This window comes from Lotus japonicus, chromosome 1 (assembly GCF_012489685.1).
Source record: "Lotus japonicus ecotype B-129 chromosome 1, LjGifu_v1.2".
NCBI classification, from domain to species: domain Eukaryota; kingdom Viridiplantae; phylum Streptophyta; class Magnoliopsida; order Fabales; family Fabaceae; genus Lotus; species Lotus japonicus.
This window is the reverse complement of record NC_080041.1, coordinates 79,303,501-79,324,962: the sequence shown is the minus strand read 5'-3', so window position 1 is coordinate 79,324,962 and position 21,462 is coordinate 79,303,501. Positions and strand designations below refer to the sequence as shown.

General features: G+C 35.6%; 2 protein-coding genes across 2 annotated transcripts; both read right to left on the bottom strand.

Annotated features, from left to right (window-relative positions):
* Positions 1–6,105: 6,105 nt before the first annotated feature.
* On the bottom strand, positions 6,106–7,620 carry LOC130717019 (uncharacterized). Its single transcript, XM_057567109.1, has one exon. It carries the CDS (start codon positions 7,485–7,487, stop codon positions 6,735–6,737), a length of 753 nt encoding a protein of 250 aa, XP_057423092.1. The 5' UTR covers positions 7,488–7,620; the 3' UTR covers positions 6,106–6,734.
* A 9,358-nt stretch (positions 7,621–16,978) lies between these two features.
* LOC130717011 (transcription factor bHLH137) lies at positions 16,979–19,876 on the bottom strand. Its single transcript, XM_057567100.1, has 8 exons — positions 19,323–19,876; positions 18,987–19,169; positions 18,623–18,688; positions 18,364–18,432; positions 18,176–18,259; positions 17,885–18,073; positions 17,644–17,782; positions 16,979–17,560 (listed from the first exon to the last, which is right to left on the bottom strand). The coding sequence occupies exons 1-7, from the start codon at positions 19,644–19,646 to the stop codon at positions 17,687–17,689; spliced, it is 1,011 nt and encodes a 336-aa protein (XP_057423083.1). The 5' UTR covers positions 19,647–19,876; the 3' UTR covers positions 16,979–17,560; positions 17,644–17,686.
* Between the last annotated feature and the right edge of the window lie 1,586 nt (positions 19,877–21,462).

Below are 21,462 nucleotides of genomic sequence, written 5' to 3'. Positions count from 1 at the left end.
TAAAAGTCATGTAAAAGAAATTATTAAAATTTATGAAATTGTCAAGTTAGCCAATACATATTAAGATCTCGTTAAAATATTTCAAATATGAATATTAAAAACACCCAAAATATCCCCAAACTCTTTTTACTTAAGCATTTAAAAAGTTTTGGCCCGCGGGCTGACGCACTAACTCGCAAGTCACAATTCTTTAACCACGTGTTAAATGAATTAGGTGAAACAAACAAGCACTTAACAAGCCTATATTTTATCTAGTCCTAACATGTGCGGGTTGCACGCGCCAACCTGCAAGTCTAAGCCCGTGCTCTACTTATAATCCTTTGTCATTCAAATCTTTTTTATTTAACTTGGGAAGGCGTGAACAGCCGTTTCTCTCCTCCTAAACCTCTGCTAGGGTTTTTCTACAGATCTGTGCTTCCACTCCCCTTGGGGGCTTCTCCCCCTTGGGGAGTTCCCCTCCTCCACTAGGGAGGTCCTTTTCCTACTTTAGGTAGGTGTTTTCCCACAAAATGGTGGGCTCTTACCACATTAGATGGTTTTATTACCCAAATAAGTGGGTTTTTTGGTGTGTTTGTGTTCTCTCCTTTGCTTCCAGCCTTCACCTCCATCACTGTGACCTTCCTCTGCGCCGTACTCCTCCTTCAGATCCGGCCACCGTTATGCAACACTCTCCCCCTCCAGATCCGAGCCTCACTCCTCCATGGCTATGAGCCTCTTCCTCCTTGACGTTTCATCACCAGATCCTGCCTTTGTCCCAACCTCCAACCTCCTCCGCCGCCTTCCTCTGTCCTGCTGCCGATCCCCTTGCGACCTTGGCCGGATTGCACCGCCGTTGTCACCTCCATCCTTTTCTGCCCCTGCCGCTTCCACTGTCCCTGCAGCTCTTATTGCTGTTATGTTTGAGATCTGCAAAAGTTTGCTCTTCTCCCCTGTTTTCAGATAGCTAGTTTGGCCCCTATGGATGCTATTGAAGTCTCTCATGTTGGGCTTCTCGGATAGCAGCACGTTTGCAACCCCGGCAGAATCGATGGTGTTGTTTCTGAGGGAGCACTGGTTAAAAACGGATTTATTTTCTCTGCTCAGAAGCCTTTTAGCTTTATGTTAATTTAGGGTGATTAGGAGCTTTTGTATGACCTTAAGGGTTTTTACTTCATGACTTATGCTGATTGATTCAGCAGAGTGTGCATGTTTGATCTTCATGGTCTTATGTTTTTGTACATTGCTAATAGCACTCCCTGAGATTTAGTCTCACATGTTGTAAATGTCGTTTGGCAATCCTTCGGGTTTTAATTCCAAACATTATGGAAAAATTTAACCTACACAAGTAAAAACTTGTGTATGGTTGCACATAGGCTTTTTGACCCACAATTATGGGTTTTTTGATTTTTTTAAAAAATAAAATAAAAAACATAATATATCTTAATCATTTTTAATTAATCCTTAATCTTATCATCTTCCACTCAACCACCCCAGCACCATCACCACTCTCTTCTTCTCACCACCGCACCACCACCACCACTCAACCACCCCACCACCACCTCCACACCCATCTTAACCCAGAACCACCCCCACCAGCAAACCACAACCCATCCCTCAGCCCAAACACCCACCGTTGCTACAAACCACGGCCCCCAAAGCACCAACAACCGCACAAACAACCCATCAATCAGCCCAGCGTTCACCCTCCCAACCGAAGAAAGAGTCGCATCCAAATCTGGGGTGCCACAATCCCTTGGCATCGATACCCATTAAGCAGATCTGAAACATCATGTCGTAATCAACCAGATCCAACCAGAAATCGACCAAGAGAGGGTAGTGGATAAGCTTGATGGAGGTGGCGAGATGGTTAAGGTAGTGGCAGTTATAAAGAGAATGATGGTGGACGATGGAGTCTGAACCCATTTTGGGTGAGGGTGGGGTGGGTTGCGATTGGGTTTCTTGGGAGAGGGTGGGGGTGGGTTGCTATGGTGGTTGGAGGAGGTGAGTGGTTGCCGGAGACAGGAGGAGAAGGTGGACGGTGGCTGGGTGGGAGGGGTGGAGAAGGAGGACCTGAGGAATTGGGGGAAGATGATGATGAACAACCAATTTTAATTTAACATTAATTTCCCTAATTATACCATAATATATTAAATATTTATATTTTTGAAAAATAGGAATTACCTGCAAAACCTGCTACTGCAGGTCAAAAAGCCCTTGTGCAACCTTACACAAGCCATCATTTGTGTATGCTAAATTCCTCTAAACATTATTGACCAAAAAAAAAACTTTTTTATTTTATTTTACCAAATATAAATATAAAGAGCAAGAAGCCAGTATTTTCACATTATTTGATACAGGAGAACTTGAGAAAGAGAGATTTAAGGAGAGATAAAAGGACAGCTTTTGACAGGGTACAGGCCTCAAAAAATTATTTTTTTTACTAAATAAAAAAGGCCTCCAAATTTTTTTTACTAAGTAATTAAAAAAGGCCCCAAAAATTCTAGTAAATAAATATCTCTTTAGATAAAAATGTCTCACTTAAAATTTGCTTTAGACCTCGTTTAGTGTTGCGTCGGCCCTGCAGGGTAGCTAGTAGGGGTGTTCATGAGACGGGTTGGGATGGGTTCGACTTGACTTTTACCCGGCCCTAAATATTGGTTGGATCAGTTTTTAAACCCGAACCCGTCGCTATACCCGAAGAGACCCGATAGGTGCGGGTTCAACATAGACCAGGTCACAAAAGGACGGGTCCGAATTGGCCTGGAGGACAAATTGAATATAAATTTCAAATTTCAATAAGGAATTATAAATGTTTATCATTTTGTAAAAAAATAATTTCGTATCTATTAATGTATTATGAAAGAAACTATATAGAAGTGGAGTTTTTCATAACAAAATACTAAACTATAGTAAAGAATATAAATTTAGTTTACTTGAAACAACAATTAATGAAAATGTACAAAATCATGTTTTGAGGTTAATGGCTAAGGAGAGTTGTAAGATGGGTTGACTTGACTTCTACCCGACCCTAAATATTGATAGGGTCCAATTTTTAAACTTGAGTCCTGAACCCGTCCCTAGACCCAAAGAAACCCGGCGAGATGCGGGTCTAAGGGACAGTACGGGTCAATGGACAAAATCGGGTCCTGTACAACCCTAGTAGCTAGAGTTTTTGAAGAGAGAGGCTAGGGTAGAGTTGGTTTGGACTCCACTTACTTTTTGGGGTCTTTTTTTTTTGAAAATGGGGTCTTCCTCATAGTAAATGTGATTGGGAGAAAATATTTATTTATATCTTTTGACTTCCTTACTAATTTTTTCTTGTCTTTCTTTTCTTTTTCTCCTCTATAACTATCATATTAAACAACTTATAAAATCTACTTCATTTTTTTCTTCTAATTTTCCCTGCTCTCATTTTTTCTTCATCTTTCTCTCCTCAACTAAACAAAGCAATGTACTTTGGTGAATGAGAATTTCGTCAACTTTTGTGAAATCTATTTCTAGCTATGAACTACATATTAAATACAACATTCAATTGGGTTGAAAAAAATTATCTTTCGATTTTTATATACCTTAAATTATGTTCTCACGCACAATTTTGTTCTCAAAGAAAGAATGGTCATTTTTCTCCAAGGAAACTGCGGATGTCACATATTGCATATTTTCCAGCATTTATCCCCTTATTTATCTTTCAGATCATCTAGCAAGGCAACACCTCATCATCAAACTCATGAATTTCGAACACCAGATCATATCAACCTAACCTTAACCTAGAGGGCATATCCAATCCAATATTCTCTGGCCCTATTGCAATCCAAGCTAGAGAAACAAAAAAATTGACATCGAATACTTTTATTTTTCTGGCAGATATGTAAGAGGATATAAAGTTAAAATACACGTGAAGTAATCAATCCCTCATATATACTTTCTTAACGAGGAAGCTTGGAATAGTGCATGTAGTTCGTATCATGGCTCTGTGCTTTATTTGCTCAAATGAAAAATAAGTAGGTGACCACAATTTGGAAGCAACTCCACTAAGCTGATTGACTTTTTTTTTTTTAACTTTTAATGGTTTTTTCTATGAAATACTTTTTTTGGGTACAGCGGAAATATACGGTTTTTGCATACAAGAAAAAAATTGTAAATTTAAATAGGATTTGTCTATTATACATAAGGGTGGAAGTAGGTTGAGTTTCACTAGGCCATGCTTTGCTTTTTTTAGGCCTAGGCCTGATCTATTTGGAAGTCTGGTCTGGCTGATAGCCTATTTAAAAGTTTGTTTCATTGTAATACATTCAAGTAGACTAAAATTTTTACTTGTAAACATGTCAACAAACTTATAAACTAATGAGTTAAAATACAATAATATGATTATATGGTCCAAGAAGTTTATATAGTTTTTTTTTTGAAACTTTATATAGCTAAACCATTACATAGTCTCACATATCTTTAAACATATAAATAATTCAACAAGTATATAGTTTTAAGATATTATAATAAGAGTCTAATAAAAATAATAAAATAAATATATTTATTTATTTATTTAAATAAGTCGGTCGGTTAGACTTGTAAGGCTTGTTGTGTGGCCCAAATCTGACATTTTTAATTAAATAGACTTTTAAAATAGCTTTGGTTTTATCTATTTAATAATTTGGCCTGACATGAGCATGACGTAGGCTAGGCCATAGGCCCCTGTCAGCGGTTTGACCTACTTTCATCTCTAATTATACATCACAAGAAATGTGACTTGATCTTCTTAAGCATTAAGTCGAGAGTTTGATTCTTCAACAATGTGTATGAAAAAGATTTGTAGTAAAGACATATTCATTTAATGTGATTTTAAAATTTTAATAAAATTAGTCTTATAATTATCGGGTGTGAGATAGTTGTGCACCAAAAAATATCATACCTAAATAACCACGAACTAGCTATGATATTCAATCCCTCAAAACAAAGCTCAAATCAAGCATGCAGTCAATTTTCAGATTTAACCACAAATGCAAAACTCCAACAATTCACTTTGATATATTAGATAGACCAATCAATATGAACCCGAATCTCATTCACTATAAGCTTTCCCACCTCCGTTTCTTGTCCCTTTTTGGGAGGTCCACGGAATTCCATTTCCTAGATTAGTTGTGCTACTATGTTCCTTTTTGGACTTTAGCCTGCAAGATAGAGTTCTTCACTTGTAAAGCATAAGTGAAGGGAATAAGGCACAAACAGTTTTTGTGATGTTCCACCCCGACACACTCGGTGTGTGTTTGGAAAACCCATTCAGGATCCACGTTTGGCCCCGATCCATGTTTACAGAAGCAAGAAATAGTTGCTTTTGGATTTCTAGATCCACGTTTGGCCTCTCCAGATTTGAAACCAAACACACACTCAGACGGCAAAGGAGTGACCCTGAAGCACGAAACGCTGCCACGCCCACCATCGTTCCTCACTTCTCTCAACACTCTTATGAGTAGACTAGTCTGATCAGATATAATAAGAAAGAAAAAAAGAGATGGATGGTGGATGGAAATTTCATTAGGATGTCTAAGAATCAGGATTGCTTATTATTGTAACCTTTAAATTCATTTTAACCATGTTCAAGTTTGTTTCTATTATGTCTGTCATTATGGCTATTTTACATGCCCTCTGTTTACATTCCCTTGTGTGGTTTAAAGAGGGCAAGTATTTGAGTACCTTTGAAAAAGATTGACAGGTTGACTGATACAGAATGTAGATGGACTGAATTGTGATTAACCAACAAGCAATCATGCACAGAGTTTGCTACATCATTTCTGCCTAACAACATTATCCACTGACCAACATATAAGACACTAATCTAATTGTGTCTCAGAAGAAAATGCAACTTCAACTTCAGAGGCAGCACCAAAATAAAATAACCAAACATGCACAGTATGTTAACTTCATTAAATAGGACAGTCTGCAATTATATCAATAGAAGTTCAAAAAAGGTATTAATAAGTATTTAACCAAAGAATACATTTACCATGAAAAGTTAGTAAACAAAAATGACTTTTCTTGATTTCCCTGGCATGGTAACTTTTGAAGAATAATAATAGCACATCTACAAATAGAAAGGGGCAAATAGAGGCAGACAAGGAGGTAGTAGCCACATAAAGGTAAAACATTCATCTTTCATTACCCAATGTGGAAAGGATGGAGAAATCAAACAGCATGTCCTTTTTGTTACATAAGCAAAAACTTCCCAGTTCCTTGTAAGATGTATTGTACCCCTTCTATGATTAGTCTTTCCTATTCAAAAATGACACACCTAAATTTGACACCATGTTTGATTGTGCAGTGGGAACCTCATAATCACTTCTGAAGAGAATCCATAAAGTACAGCTTCTGGAGTTAGTGTACTTTGCATTGTATGTTACCAGCAATCCAAACACAAGGAAACTCAATTTAAAACAAGCAGAAGGAATGTTTTGAAATAAGGACAAGGAAAGACCTACAAGTTATATTGAGAAGATACTCTACAAGTAAGAGTTGACACAAGCATCTTAATCTGCAACCATGTTATCAAATATCCGTCATGGCAGTTTCTCAATGTTACATTTTTTGGCTTTCCGCTATAACCAATATCCTACCATATGCCAGCGATTTCCACCATATTTGTCATGTAAGGCGTGATTTCGGCTTTCCGCCATGACCCGCCACCAGCAATTAACAACATTGATCTTCACATACAATTGTCAATTTCCTATGCTACAAACAAAAAGAACAAAGAAACAAAAGGGTTAGGAGAAACCCTTGCCAAGCTTCTGAATTGCACAGTACAATTTCCTTCTTGATCCAACAGCATTAATCCCCATATCTTTAAGATCCTCAAGAGTTAGCAAGTGCAAAACCTCATCATCAATCTCATGGATTTCAAAAACTGGAGCATATCTACCTAAGCCTAGCCCATTGAGCCAAATCCGAATCCAATCTTCTCCATGCCTCACTCCTCCACCATTCCCATTCTTATTATCCCTAGCATTCTCCTCATGATAATGCTGCAGCGTCGCTCTATAATCATCATCGTCGTCGTCGTCATCACCCAAATTCTCCGCTGAATGAAGAACAGGGCTCTCTGCATCGAAATCCTCTCCCTCGATTTGGGAAGAAGCAACCCAATTCGATCGGGGTCTCTTGGCGGCGGCGGAGGAGGAAGAACCCCTCTTCTTGGAGTCCTTCAGTTTCCAGCGAACGACGTCGTCGTCGTCGCCCTCTAGGGTTCCGCCGAAACCGGTCAAGTTGGTGAGAGGTCGAGTCTTGGAATGTTTACCTGAGGCGTTGGAGAAGGGGAGGCGCCACGACGACTTGGTGGTGGTGGTGGTGGTGGTGCGGCGGAGAGGGTGGGAATCGTTGGGTTGGTCTCCGATCTCGCCTAATCGGACGCTGGGTCTCCGGTGGCGCTTCGATCCAGTGGCAGTGGGTTCGGAGGGTTTGTTGGGCGCCACCGTTACTCCGCCGGTCAATTGCGCCTCCGGTGCCGGAACCTCCGTCATTTCCTTCCGAACCGAACAAGAAAACTGGTTCGGGTTCTTGTTGGTTTGGTTCGTGGATTCTGAAAATTTCGAAGTGGGATTGATTGTTTAGTTGAGAAGAGAGTGAAGAAGCCAATGAATCAATGACCTGGGACTCAGTTTTTGTCTTAAAAATCATTTTTTTAATTAAAACAATTATTTTTATAATTTTTAGATGCTTGTTTAAGTTAAAAAATAATAATTAAATTTGAATAAGCTCTTCAATTAGCTAATAAAAAAATTATTGGATCTCTCATAGGTTTTAAGGAGTGGGATCCATCGAAAGTAAATATGTTTGGAGTTTTTCCTGACATAAGATTGCAGGTCGATACTACGGTGTGGTTGAGAAAATATCGAGTTATGACGGTTAAATGATGGCGTTTTCAAAATATGAAAAAAACTATATAATTATTTTTCTAACTTTCAAGTGCGGCTTTTTTGACCATATTTAATAGATTTCTTTTTAGCGATTAAATTTTCCATAAAGAAGTTCTAATGACAATACCAAATACTATATAATAGCATCACAATATAATAATAAAAACTTCAATGTTAAAATAATTACAAATGTAAAGTATGAAATGAAAAGAAAAATAATTAATCAAACCATAGTTTTTGCAAGTAAAAAGTTGTCCTTGAAAAATAGAAAATAAATGTTAATTATCAGAATGCAATGGCTTTTAGTAAAAAAGTAATTAGATTGTTAATGAAAAATACTTCTTACAATTTAAAAATATTACAAGTTCTAACATATTAAAGCTACAATTTGTAAAAGAAAGTTAAACCTAAGGGTGGACCTATCTTAGTAAGAAAATAAATATAAGTCTTCTTACATATAAGACCTACATATAAAACTTTATTTGTTTTTGGTCAAATCCTATAGACAACTCAAACTCCAATCTCCAGACTCCAAACAACTTCCACAAAGAGTCCAAGACATGTGATCCAACCACACTTTTGTAAGCTGCTAACTATTCACAAGAAGGCCCCAAAACGAAGAATAGAGTATCTTGGATCCATAGGCTAGCTCCAACCGCCCATGACTCATGAAGGACGCGAGGCCCAAAAAAATTTATAAGGCTTAAAAGGAAAATCTTCATCTTCATCTTCATGCATTAGAAAATGAAGTCATTCCATTCCCATCTAATTAAAAAAATGACAAGAGTTCTTTTCTTTACTCCTTTCAAAAAATAGAGTATTTTGCTATATATGTCAATGAATTTGTAACCTTTTCTTAAGAATTTATCATTTTTATTCATAAATTATTTTTTCAAGTATTCACTAAAATGTACACACTTACAAATAACTAAAAATCTCTGTATAAAATTAGAAATTCATCATCAAAGAAGGTTATTCACATAATAAAACATTATTTTGAAAAAGACAACACAATGGACCCCAATTATTATTTCATTTCATCTAATTAAATGGTGAACAAAATTTATTATTTATATGTCACTTGACCTAATTAAGAGCCCTTGGGCAATAATTTCCCCTTAAACTATAATAAAACAATTTAATATTTTCTCTTAAGATTATTTGTATAGTTTGGTGGAGAAGATTGCTGGAGATGACTTATAATTAAATTAAATCAGGTCGACAAGGAGGGTTCTAGAAAAAGAAGAAGAATTGATATATAACATAAAAACACGATATATGGACTAAACTTATACTAAGTGCATCTTTGGGACACTATGTCTAAGGTGCAAGAAGGCATGGATATACTCTTATTAATCAATGTCTCCAATTCTATCTTCTTCATCCTTTTTTCCTTAGGACACAAAAGGGACAATGAAATTCAATGACCCTATAAGGGGCCCAGCCATGAGGCCATTGTATGTTCCTGGTGGGCCCACATGTGGGCCTTCACCCCATTGGCTCCTACCGTGGGTCTGAAGTCTGCACCGTCACCAACCTTCTCACCATCTCACATCACAAGGGCTGGTCCCTCACCTTCCAAATAAAGGCTCTCGTCCCTGTATGGGGCTCTTGAAGAGGCCAATAGGCCCTTATCCCTTCTTCAACTACAAAGACGGTCATGGAAACACTTTTACAATAATAATATTTGGCACTTTTTTTGCCTTTGCATATTATGAAATATTCTTGTGCAAATTGATGATGTCCTTAATTTGAATAGATGAAATCAATAAAATATTACCAGTAATTGTCTTAAGGTGGTGGAGGTGTCTCCGAATAATACAAATGCCACATTATATTGGGCAAGAGATACGATCATTCAAGAGTTAAGTTATTGTTCGCTTGGAAATGGGAAGTTGATCCAGCTCGATTATATCCAGGACGAGAGAAACAATGCATCTAATTTCTTATCACGACATCAGACTTCTAGAAATAGCTCTCCGCTTCATGTTTGGAGGCTTCCTCCTTCATGTGTTATTGCATCATTGTGCCTTAACACTCTACTATAGCGGTTTCGTTTCTTTGGTTAGTTTTTCTTATAACCAAAAGAGTAATTATTCATTAAACCAAATGTGTTAACGTAGTAGTTTAGCTAGCATTCCGTCTCTTAAGCAAGTAATTTGAATGTTTAATTCCAAACTTTAGTGAATGAAAAAATAAAACTCATATCTACCTCTTACTATGCTTACTGTGAAGTGATGAATTAGTCTCACGACTATCAATTGTGGGATACCTTGACTATAAATGAAAGTACTTCAGATAATTTATAAATCAGAGAATCTCAACATTAAATTTAAATCCCTTCTATATGGCCACCCTTGTTACAATTTTCAATAGATATTAATAATGCACCTAATTAAGCACTGTTGAGTTTTAATCACTGTCTTTGTTGGTTAGTGGAAAAGTTGTGATGTCAGTGTCATAGCTACATAAACATACAACTTGAGCAAATTTGTTTTTTGAGGGATCAACTTGAGAAAATTAATACGTAACACTTGAGCAAATCAATATACGTAACTGGATATGAATTACCGTATCAGACAAAACCTTGTATCCCGACAATTTAGTTGCAGCTTGATATATGCTGGATCAATATATATATATATCTTGTCCATAAGTAATATAATTTGATTGATTAGATAGAAAGCAAGATATATACCAATTAATATATCATATATATGATTATATTGCAAACAGGACAAATAACTAATCATGTTGCCAAACTCATCATTAGCGTCTAACAAGATTGGTCTATGCTTGATTAAGCACGTACCTAGTATCTTATCAATTGATTATCCCACTCAAAAGCTTCGTAATGACACTTCTAAATTCTAATCTCATGGTGTTAAGGGCTTCACTGGAGTCAAAGATATCGATGTGTCCGTACAAATCAATTATTGGATAAATATATAAACACAAGGTGATTAAGCTTATGAAAAGTCTCATGTCAGTTGTTAATATATTAAATGACAATTAATTAGATTCGTTAACGAGTAATCAGATTTAATTTTGATACCACTCTCTAGCTACATCTTAAAAACTAGTGAGTGTGAAGTAAAAGTAATAGTAATGGTGATTCAGGTTGAAGATTTGAATGAGTGGTACCATAGAAAAGAGAGGAGAAGGCTCTGAGGATATTTACGTGGCAAACTGTAAGTCTAAAGTTAAATTAGATAGCGATGACACATGATTATTTAATAGTTGGTTATCAAGTACATGCATGGTTATAGATATTCAAAGCGCCATTTACAAACTAATTAATGATCAAATTGGAACCTTTTCTTATTTCCTTCTTCTCTCATTCATAAACAAGGCTTAGGAAATTGGTTATAATTTGTTATCTAGTTTGCTTTTGGGATGGATCTAAATTGTACCCAAAAGTTGATTGAGAGACGAGGATTCTTTATCCTTCTATTGATAGTACTTCACTAGTAATTAAGAATTGAGATTTATACTCCCTCCGGTCCTTTTTATAAGCATGGAAGAGAAGAAAAATATTGGTCATTTTTATAAGAATCAAATGAAAGTTTGAGCTATATTAATTATTTTTTTCCAATGATGCCCTTATTAATTCTAACTTGTAGAATGTGTCTCATTAATTATTCTCTCTCTTTCCCACTTTCCAACATGATTAACAAAGAGTAATTTTGGAAGTTTATTTTGATTCAAGACAAATTTAATGCATTTTATCTAGTTTTACTACATTTCTTAAACTATGTGAATTTTTTTTTGTTGCTTATAAATAGGACCGGAGGGAGTATAAAACACTTGTTCCGGCCTGTAGTCGACAAGCCTCCTTGACCGGGTGCTGATTATCACCACTTGGGAAACCCAAGTGTATTTATCCCGGTAACAATCTTGATCACTAGCTACACAAGACATATTAAGTAATGAGTGATCCGCGCGCGGTTGGTCAATAAAGCCGTCAAAGGTTCAACCACAATCAGTGCGTAGTTGTAAGGCTATGTACAATAGTTTTTCCATTCAACACCCTCATTTTTCACTTTTTACCCTCTACATCATTTTCTCTCTCTTCCACCTAATAATTTAATACACATTCAACTTTTACTCACTACAACGGTTTTGTTTAATAAAATTCAACACCCTACCCCACCACTTTTATTTCATATTCTTACTCTCTTTTATGTTTTTGTTTTTTTGATTATATATTAATAAAAATTATCGATTTAAATTAAATTAAAATAATTAAGAGTTAATTTTTTTCTTTCTAGTTTAGTAATTTTATATTCTTAATTAATTTTTTCTTGCAAGTAAAAAAGACGAGATATAGGGATAATCATTATTAAAATAAGTGAAAGGTCATTTTTTTTTCTGTGCCCAAATCAAATGAACAAAGTCTCTATTTATAGACAAAAAAAATGATGAATTTTGGTGAAACAAAATAAAAAAAATAATTTACTACGAAATAATTGACCCCAAATAATCAAGATGAGATAAGAATCTGAAAATTACAACAACCAATGAGATTTTGCCATGTGGGATGAGTGAGACCAAATTACTGTTCATTCAACATGTTGAATATTACACACCCTATTCAACTAGCTCATTGGAGCAATTCAACTGTTGAATGAGTTATTCAACAACCATTCAACATGCCCATTGTGAGTAGTCTAAGAGCCAAGGTCAGCCTAAGGCGAGAGACTCAAATAACTAGTGAGTCTTCCCAACCCGACTGGCACGTCATGGTCGATCACCCCTCACCAACATTATAACCTCTTCATATTCACTATTAGACACTCAAATAGTAATCAGACCACTCGATCGATTACGTCTCCAGGACCAGTTACACTCATGTACCAATTACATCCACGCAATCAATTATCCTCACACCCACTCGTCTAAACCAAAAGCGTAAGTTGTCATATCTCAACCTAGCTACCACTCAGTCAGTCACATCTCCACAACCGGTTACATACATGTACCCAATGACATCATGCGACTGACATGCACGATGCACGATGCTTAAGACTTTGCAACATTGTGCAACAGTTCTCTACTCGAGGTACATGTATGATGCTTTAGACTTTGCAACGTGCAAATTTATCCGTGCCCGTCCGATTAATCGGCGTGTCGCGAGATCCTACAACCCTCCATTTCATTGTACCTCATACTAATCATGCATCCAACCTCAAACTTCTCAACCTCGTAACCACCAAGACCCAACACTAGAAAAGGCGCACATGTACATACATCTTCTTCTTTCATCTCCTGCATCTCACCCACGTTCTGACTTGGCAAGTCCCCCATTAGCACGTCACGATCGACGGCGGAGAAGTATTCCTCAACCCAAAGAAACACCCTTCCGATGAAGAACCACCATCCTTTGTTGTTCCTCTCCCTCTCAACACTTTTCCGAGTAATTTCCTCAGGCTTTTCTGATCAACACTTTTATTTTATTTTTGCAGTTTATCTAACTATCCCTCACAGTCTTGACAGCAAAAGATCCACCCATAACTAATTATATAGGAGTATATTGGTTTGTGTCAGAAATTAAGCTCGTTTGAAGGAATTATAAGTCTAAAAGGTAGTTAAAAAACATAAAAATGAGTGGTATATACACTTCAATTGAGTGCATGTTTAACCATAATTATCCTTTCACATAATAGTTTAAACTTTTATTTAGTAATGTTAAAAAGATAAATGCCAGATCAATCATTGCAAATAAAAAACAAAAGACCAGTCAAGTGTTTGTTCAATTTAACTAGGGGGGAAAAGCTAATAAGAAAACTAATATCTTAAACCAGTACTGGTATAAGGTTTTAGTCAAATAAAGACCAAATATAAGATAACTAGAGTTTACATAATGCATATGGATTGATAAGATCAATAGTAGCAGGTTATGCTTGGTTGGAGTAAAATATTGAAAGAACTAAGAAGTTTCATTGATCAAGCAGAGACAATGCAAGTACTGCATCACTTGTCAGTTAAGGGAAGATGACCCTACTATGTTTGCCAATATATAAAAACAAGAGGACCCCTCTCTATTGCAGATGGACGTGTTGGTGATGGTGAGCAACACAAATGTACAGCATTTACTTCTTTGGGTACCAACAGTTATCAAACATTTGGCTGCACCTTGTCTTCTCAAACTGGTTTGGTTGGGACGTTTGTTTGAACTTTAATGTTTTACTTTCTTTTCTTAGGTATACCTATTGGAGCCAGGTGACAAATAAGCATCAATCGCCCCATAGAAAACCAGTTTTTGGTGTACAATTCCAGCATTGATGGGTCATCGCTGATCACGCATGAAAAAAATAATGATAATAATATATAAGCTAAAGCAACTATTATAACATGTGGTTGGTTCAAGTGTTACATTGTTTATTCCCTTTAATCTATGTATCGAGTTTGAGTTTTGTTTACAAAAAAAGCCTCCGCTATGAACCCAATCCCACTAGGATATAGATGTTTTCAACCCAAACATCTCTTAGAAGTTATTTATCTTATATAGACTGTTCTGGTCGTCTTGGTCTACTTCGGAGCATTTCATCTAACTCGGCCAACATTGCTAATATATATGAAGGCCAGAGTTAGGGGACTAGCCCTCTACCTTGGTACGTTCTGAATTGATATGTGAAGCAAAGTTGGTTTAAATGATACATCTTAATTCTTAAGCAAGCTAAGATTTCAAGTTCAAATCTTAATTATGTTCGAAAAAACCTCCATTATGAGAGTTAGTCTCACTCGGATGTGAATGTTTTCAGCAATCGACCGGTATTGCTTCTTGCTTGCACAAAAATTAAATAATAAGCAAACTAGTTATATGAGCCATATACCATGGGAATGGGAGTATGGGACCCAAAAAAAACACAAACTATCACTCAACTTTAATCGCTCTAGGCATGTAAATGTTGATGATGACTACTACTCAAGATTTAGATCTTTTGCAAAATAACAAGGATGAACATTGAGTCTAGAGGAAGTGGTAGGTTCTGATAGTGTCTGCACCCCTTAATTAGGACAGATGAGGATTAGACATGACTGAAGAAACATCAAGCTCTTTTCTTTTCATAACTAACGCTGGTTATAGAAGATACATCAAAACAAAACCCAGTTGGTGATGTAGTACCACTATAGCTTCAATAGGAAATTAAAGGACCCATATAGAAGAAGATGGCGTATGATTGGAGAGGACATTGCAACATGCGGGTCGACACTGAGTAAACAAGCTGAACACGAATTCCACATGGACTGTCTATATCCATATAGCAAATATATAAATTGCTTTTAGTTGTTTAGGGATGAAATTAATACTGTCTCTTGACTTTGATCATTAATATAATGTGCACTGGATTATTATTATTGTTATTTATATATAAGACTGGATTTTTGTTTTCTCTAATACATGTATATATTCTTTATGGAACAATTCTAAGTAGGAAACGTCTATATTTTAGTGGGGATGACTCCTCTAGCGAAGAATCTTTCATACAAAAAATTCACACTAAGACTTTATTTAAGGAAAATCAAAGATGTATACAAATCCAATCAATAGATAAATTTTATTTTCTTTTTACTAATCGTTCTTAATGGCTCAAATAGTCATAGGTCACAATGTCATTTTGGTCGGTCGAGAGGGCTTGGCCGATCAGGATGATAAAAGAGAGAACTTATCTCGTCTTACAGTTACTCGACTAAAAGTTGAGCTGACACAATCAACAACTTAAAAAAACTGTCCAAGCTTAGCCATTATCTAAGAAGTTATTTATGAAAGTTTTAAATTGCATTTTGGGGCGCTTTCAACATTCTCACTTGAGAGTTCTTTTCTCAAGTTTATCCTTCAATAAATTTTTAATTTTGAAAAAATAAAATTCATGAAAATCTCACTAAGGATAAATGTTTCAAATTCAATCACCCTTCATATCACACTCTATAATTGTGTTTGGTCGTTTACTTACATGCAACTGGAGGAACAAAAACCATGTTCTCTCTTCCTTGACTATTATTTTTTATCTATCCGTTTTACTTCTTCAACTTTATATGAATGGTATAGTTAATAATAGTGAACCAAATCATTTACTTTTCTCATAACTTAGGAAAATGAAAGAAACAGCATTTGTGAGGTAGATAGAATGAGTGGCAAATATTGTTCATCACTTTCATCCTTCACTTCAGTATGCGGTCCATTTACATTAAGTACAGCACAGTGATAGGTGACAAAAAAAGGACATCTTAGTTATCTATCTATTTTTTTATTACTATGAATGCTGATAGTCTTTGTCAATCCGTTACTAGTAATTAAAATTCAAAACAAACTTCTCTTCCTTCTCACCATACCTTTCATTGGGAAAAATTTGTAGGGAAATTGATGAAGTTTGGGTGAATTTAACCACAGTTAAAATTGACCGGATATATAACATGTTTTAAAATTTCAAAGTAGTCCCTTTTATAATTTATTTAATTTCATTTCATGAGTGTATTTCATAAAAGTCACAATGCTATGGACACAGAAGTGATGCCTAATTTTGTTAGTTAAGGTGAAGTTATCGATATGACTTTGTGCATGTTTAAAAACTCATTTGAAAATTACGATGAATTTAAAATTTTGATTGACAGAAATAACTTATTTTAGAGGTCACCATGATTTTAGTTTAATTGTGGTTTTCAAACGAGTTTTCAAATAGTTACTTTTTCAGACAACCAATTAACCACATCCTTATGAGTTTGTAGAATATCAGATTATTTTCTGTACTTGAGATTTCTATTCTGGCCACTGAATTTCAGTAATGGTTCAATGTACACAGCTTCGAAGGAATTCTTCTCATATATCATAGCACATGCACTCTGAAACCATGACATTTTCCAAAGTTTTGACAGTTCTATATCCACATACAAAGACAGAACTACCTTATCTATGGAGACAAAAACTGTCTCGTCAATTCTGTTAATCAATTGAGCAGGATTTTCATTTTTTTTGATAAATTAATACTAATGTTTTTAACAGAGTATATAGTGCTAGTAAAACATTATCATTGATATTACAACTAACTACAGTTGATTTTCTTATGTAAGAAATTAAATAGCACAAAAGCAAATAAAATAATAATGATATTATTATTAATAGCAATAACATCCATCATGATGCAAAAACTCTGAAGATTCTGCAGATTACATATACATAAAGATAACTAGACCAACAAATTCATGGCCAGTCATGTCAAGAACATGATGAACAGTACAGCAGCATGAACCGTCCATTTTTCTCAATAATGGTAAAAACTAACTGTACTACCAACAGAATAACTGCCACCACTAGAATCAATACTAGTTCCAATAATTTACATGCTATCATAAATTTCAATGTTTTCCGGAATTTGTGCAGCTTGAGTACTAGTCCTTGCTTGCAGGGTCAAAAATCACTGAAACAGAACAATGATCTAGAAAAAGATACTGTCATATTTGGTCGGCTATTTCTGTCCTTTTTGGTTCTTCATCATGATCCATTGATTTTGATTCCCTTTATTCATCTTCAATGGTCCCTTTTAATCCGATGTACTTATAGTACTGATACCAAATGTAGCTTTGGTTTTTCTTGCTAGTAATGTGATGCTCAACTTGATTTTTGAATCATTCTTGTGCTGCTTTGAAATTTCCTTACCTAGTGTAAAAGCTAAATCCTGAAAAAATAAAAATAAAAGCTTAGCATTTATTGTTAAGTTATATGATAAGTTTCAATATGGGGTAGGAATTGAAAGCTTACAACATGTTTGTTGTTTTGTAGGGGCAGCTCTGAAAATTTTAAATTAATGAAAGGAACTTAAATTGTTGCTGAATCCATATGGATGAAGAAGAAACTTTTGTCTCTGATCTTCTGTGTCCCAGAATTGACAACCCGTTTCCTGAAAATGATGTATTTGTCAGAATAATAAAAGAAGAATTAAAGCCTTTTTTTTCTTTTTGTTAAAAAGAAATTATCTTCAATAGTTTATGTTCATATATACCTCAGATGGTAAATTTGATCTCTGCCCTTGAAGAAAAAAAGGTGATGAATTATCCAAAAGGAAGTCATTAGCAGTGTGGAAGATGGAATTGGTTGTATCAGCAAAAGTTGTTGTGGCTTGGTTGGGACTGTTGCAATGTGAATGTGACACTGATGAAAGAGGTGATGGTGATGCTAAGCTATTTAATTTCTGAAAAATTCAAAGTAACCAAGTTAATTTCATGATTAGACTTTTCAATTTGAGTGGTTCTAGTTGCAAATGTAAATAAATTAGTGGGGTTTTGTTCCTCACCTCTGGTCTAACCAAGAGGGTGTCTAGGTCAGTTGCCATATCATAGAACATGGGATTCACAGAAGCAAGCTTCATTGACAAGAACTGCAGAAGATAGAAGCATAGGTAGCTTTATTAGTATACACATTGTAGGTAATCAATAAGGTACATAGAAAAAATAGTTGAGCATATTGGTAGTAGCTAGCTACCTCCACTTGATTCTGTAATGACTGAACATAATTGATTATTTCATCCAACATAAGGGCCTTTCCAGTCACCTAGTTATAAACCAAAACACATGAAGCTGTTGGATGAAGTGGAAAAAAACAAAAGTATAAAGCAATGGATGAAGGATTTAATCATAAACTAAAATAATGATATCAATATCAAAATTAATTTAATAGTATTTTTTAGTTTAGATTAATGTTTGGGCCTATGTGTGCTGGCATGAAGTTTAACTTTACCTACCTTATCACAGCCTGGCACAAGTCTCTGCAACCTTTTCATCCTTTCACTTATTTTCTCCCTTCTTACCTGAAAACATTTTAGCAACATTGAGAAAGAGACTTGAAAACAACTCAAGGGCATTCTAGTAATTTCACACATCCAAGTGGGCAACCATCAACAAAGGACCCTAGGGGCCTCCCTAATGATACCAGACATCATCCCAACAATGCATACATCTCATTTTTATTTTTATCTATTTTTTTTCTTTCATATTCATTATATATCACATTTATTTATTTATTTCTCTAATTTTTTTCTTTTCATTTCGAGTCACCGTTAGTGTCTGCATTACGCGGATGTGTACAAATTAAAGATGAGAGTGTACCCTTTCAGCAAGGCTGTGGCTATCCGTGGCCTGACCCCTTCTTGCTCTGACATGGATATAGCCTGTTGGGGGCTCTTCCGGACATTTTCTCTGTTCTTTCTTCTCAGTTCTTGCCTTGTCCTGATCTTTCACCCCACCATTGCTCTTCTTCTGTTTCTTGCTTCTCCCTTCGGTTGCATCATCCTATAATAATCAACAAAATGAGAACAAAACAATCAAACTATAAATCAAGAACACCAAATTTGGGCAACAATATATAAAGCAAAACTCTAACAGCACATAACAGAACGGAACAGAAAAGAACATAAACCATCATTTCTGCTCAAATTCAATTACCTTAGATTGGGGTTCATTCAATGAAGAATCTTTTCTGCTTCTTCTCTTAGGGGTCACCTTCTGAGTGACCTGTTCACCAATTTCAAGCTTGTCTACCACCATGGAAGACTGAGGACTAAGGTTTTTTGTTATAGAAGGCTCATTGTCACTGATGGTGATTTTGGAGCTCTGATCAGCACAGCTTGTGTCCTGATTTGTAACATTCAGAGAAGCTTCTTGATGAAGGGGAAATTGAGTAGGAAGAGGAGGAGAACCAGTGTTTATGTTGAGCAAGAATGATGGGTCAACAAGGAAAGGGTGACACTGGTATGAAAAAGCTGCCATATCTGTGGTGAGAGCTCAAGGTTTTGAAAAATGCAAGTTGCCAAGTTCTCAAGAAAGTGATGGAAGAAAGTGGGAGAGGAGTTAGTTAGGACTCAGGAAAAGTTGGTCTGTGACAAAAAAGGGTCTGGTCTATTTATAGAATCTGGGCACATAAATTGCTGAAATATTTTAAAGCTGCAGTAACTTAACTTGTTCCCATGCAGAGGCAGTATATTTGACTAGTCTAATACTGTCAACTTAAAACTTCTCTCTCATATTAGTGATAATAATAAATGAGTCCTAGTAACTATACATTAGAGAGTAGAAAGTAGTGCTTTTTGGGTAGTTTGTTGGTGATCTTTATGTACCTTACTGATAACTCATTGCTAAAAGTGAAGGAAAAAAGAGATTATTTGTTACAAAAAGTGGGGGACAGACCTAGATTTTTCTATAATCATGCTGTTTAACTTTGTAAGCCTTAAAAAGGCTAAGAGAGTTATCTTGTGATAGATAAACCTGCATAAGCATAAGCAGAAGTTATCTTTACCATAGTTATTAGTCAGCCCGAATGACAACAAGACTGAGTGATTGTTAAATTGGTTGTTCATGATAACAAATTTTCACTTTCTAACCAACTGGTCCAACATGAGACTAAGTTAATAGAACTGATGGGCAAGTTCGACTAAGAACAACTAAACATCTCAATTCAAATGCCAATTACATGATAGTCTGACAAATGGTAAACGTCTTTACAATAGTTCACTCCGACCATTATATATCTAGGTTTGATCACACCATAAGCGGGGCATTACTCATTTCATCTTGCTCTTTTAAGACTTTTAGATTTTTTTCGTTGATCTTGAATGGACTTGAGTGTTAGGATGACTTTTGCTAGCACTGTTGGAAAAAATGCACGTCCCACCAAGAGAAAAAAATAAGAACACAATTAAAACATAAGAATATTACGTGGAAAACTCCAAAATCAAAGAAAAATCATGACCCTTGTCAAAACCAACAATAAGAGAATAAACACTGTATAGAAGTTGTTAGAACACATAAACTTCACTTTTAACCACTCATGGCTTCAATAAACCCGCACTCTCCAAATAAATATTTGAACTAATCTCACTCACTCTAAAACATAAGCATGAGAAAAAATAAAACATAAATATAACCTTAAAATGTTTTATGGGTGCTGATGCATCTTCAAACAAAGAATTTGGATTGATACATTGTTTTGACAACTTTGCTAGGCAAATATGAATGAGACTTCTACAAGAGTTTTCTTGACTTCCATCTTCCGACTTCCTTTACCATATCAGCAATGTGAGACTTATTCTTCTATTAATCCATTATAATCAATATAAACATTCTCCACCGTATGTACCATGACCTGTAATTGATGCTTCTTCAACCTTCATCCTATATTGACAAACATTGTCTTTATCAACAATCATAATTCTCATTGCCTACACCGACAAAGAAAAATATCACACTTCACCATAAAAAGAGTACAATTCAATTGGAACTAAATCTTCTAAAGATCTTTCATATGTCAAAACTATGCTAAGAAAATTATGCTGCAACTTCCATGTTGATTTTCCCCGGAAGTTCTTCAGTCATCGACATAAACTTACCACACACCTGCATCAATGTCAACCAATGCTCGTGTGTTATCACCACATGCCTTGCATCCATGTCAATCGATGCTCATGTGTTGTCACCACGCATCTTGCATCAATGTCGCCCAATGCTTATGTGTCACCTAACAATTGCATGCCCACCTTAAGTAATCCTGATTGCTTCAAAACTTTCATGACTTGTATTTGCCGCAAAC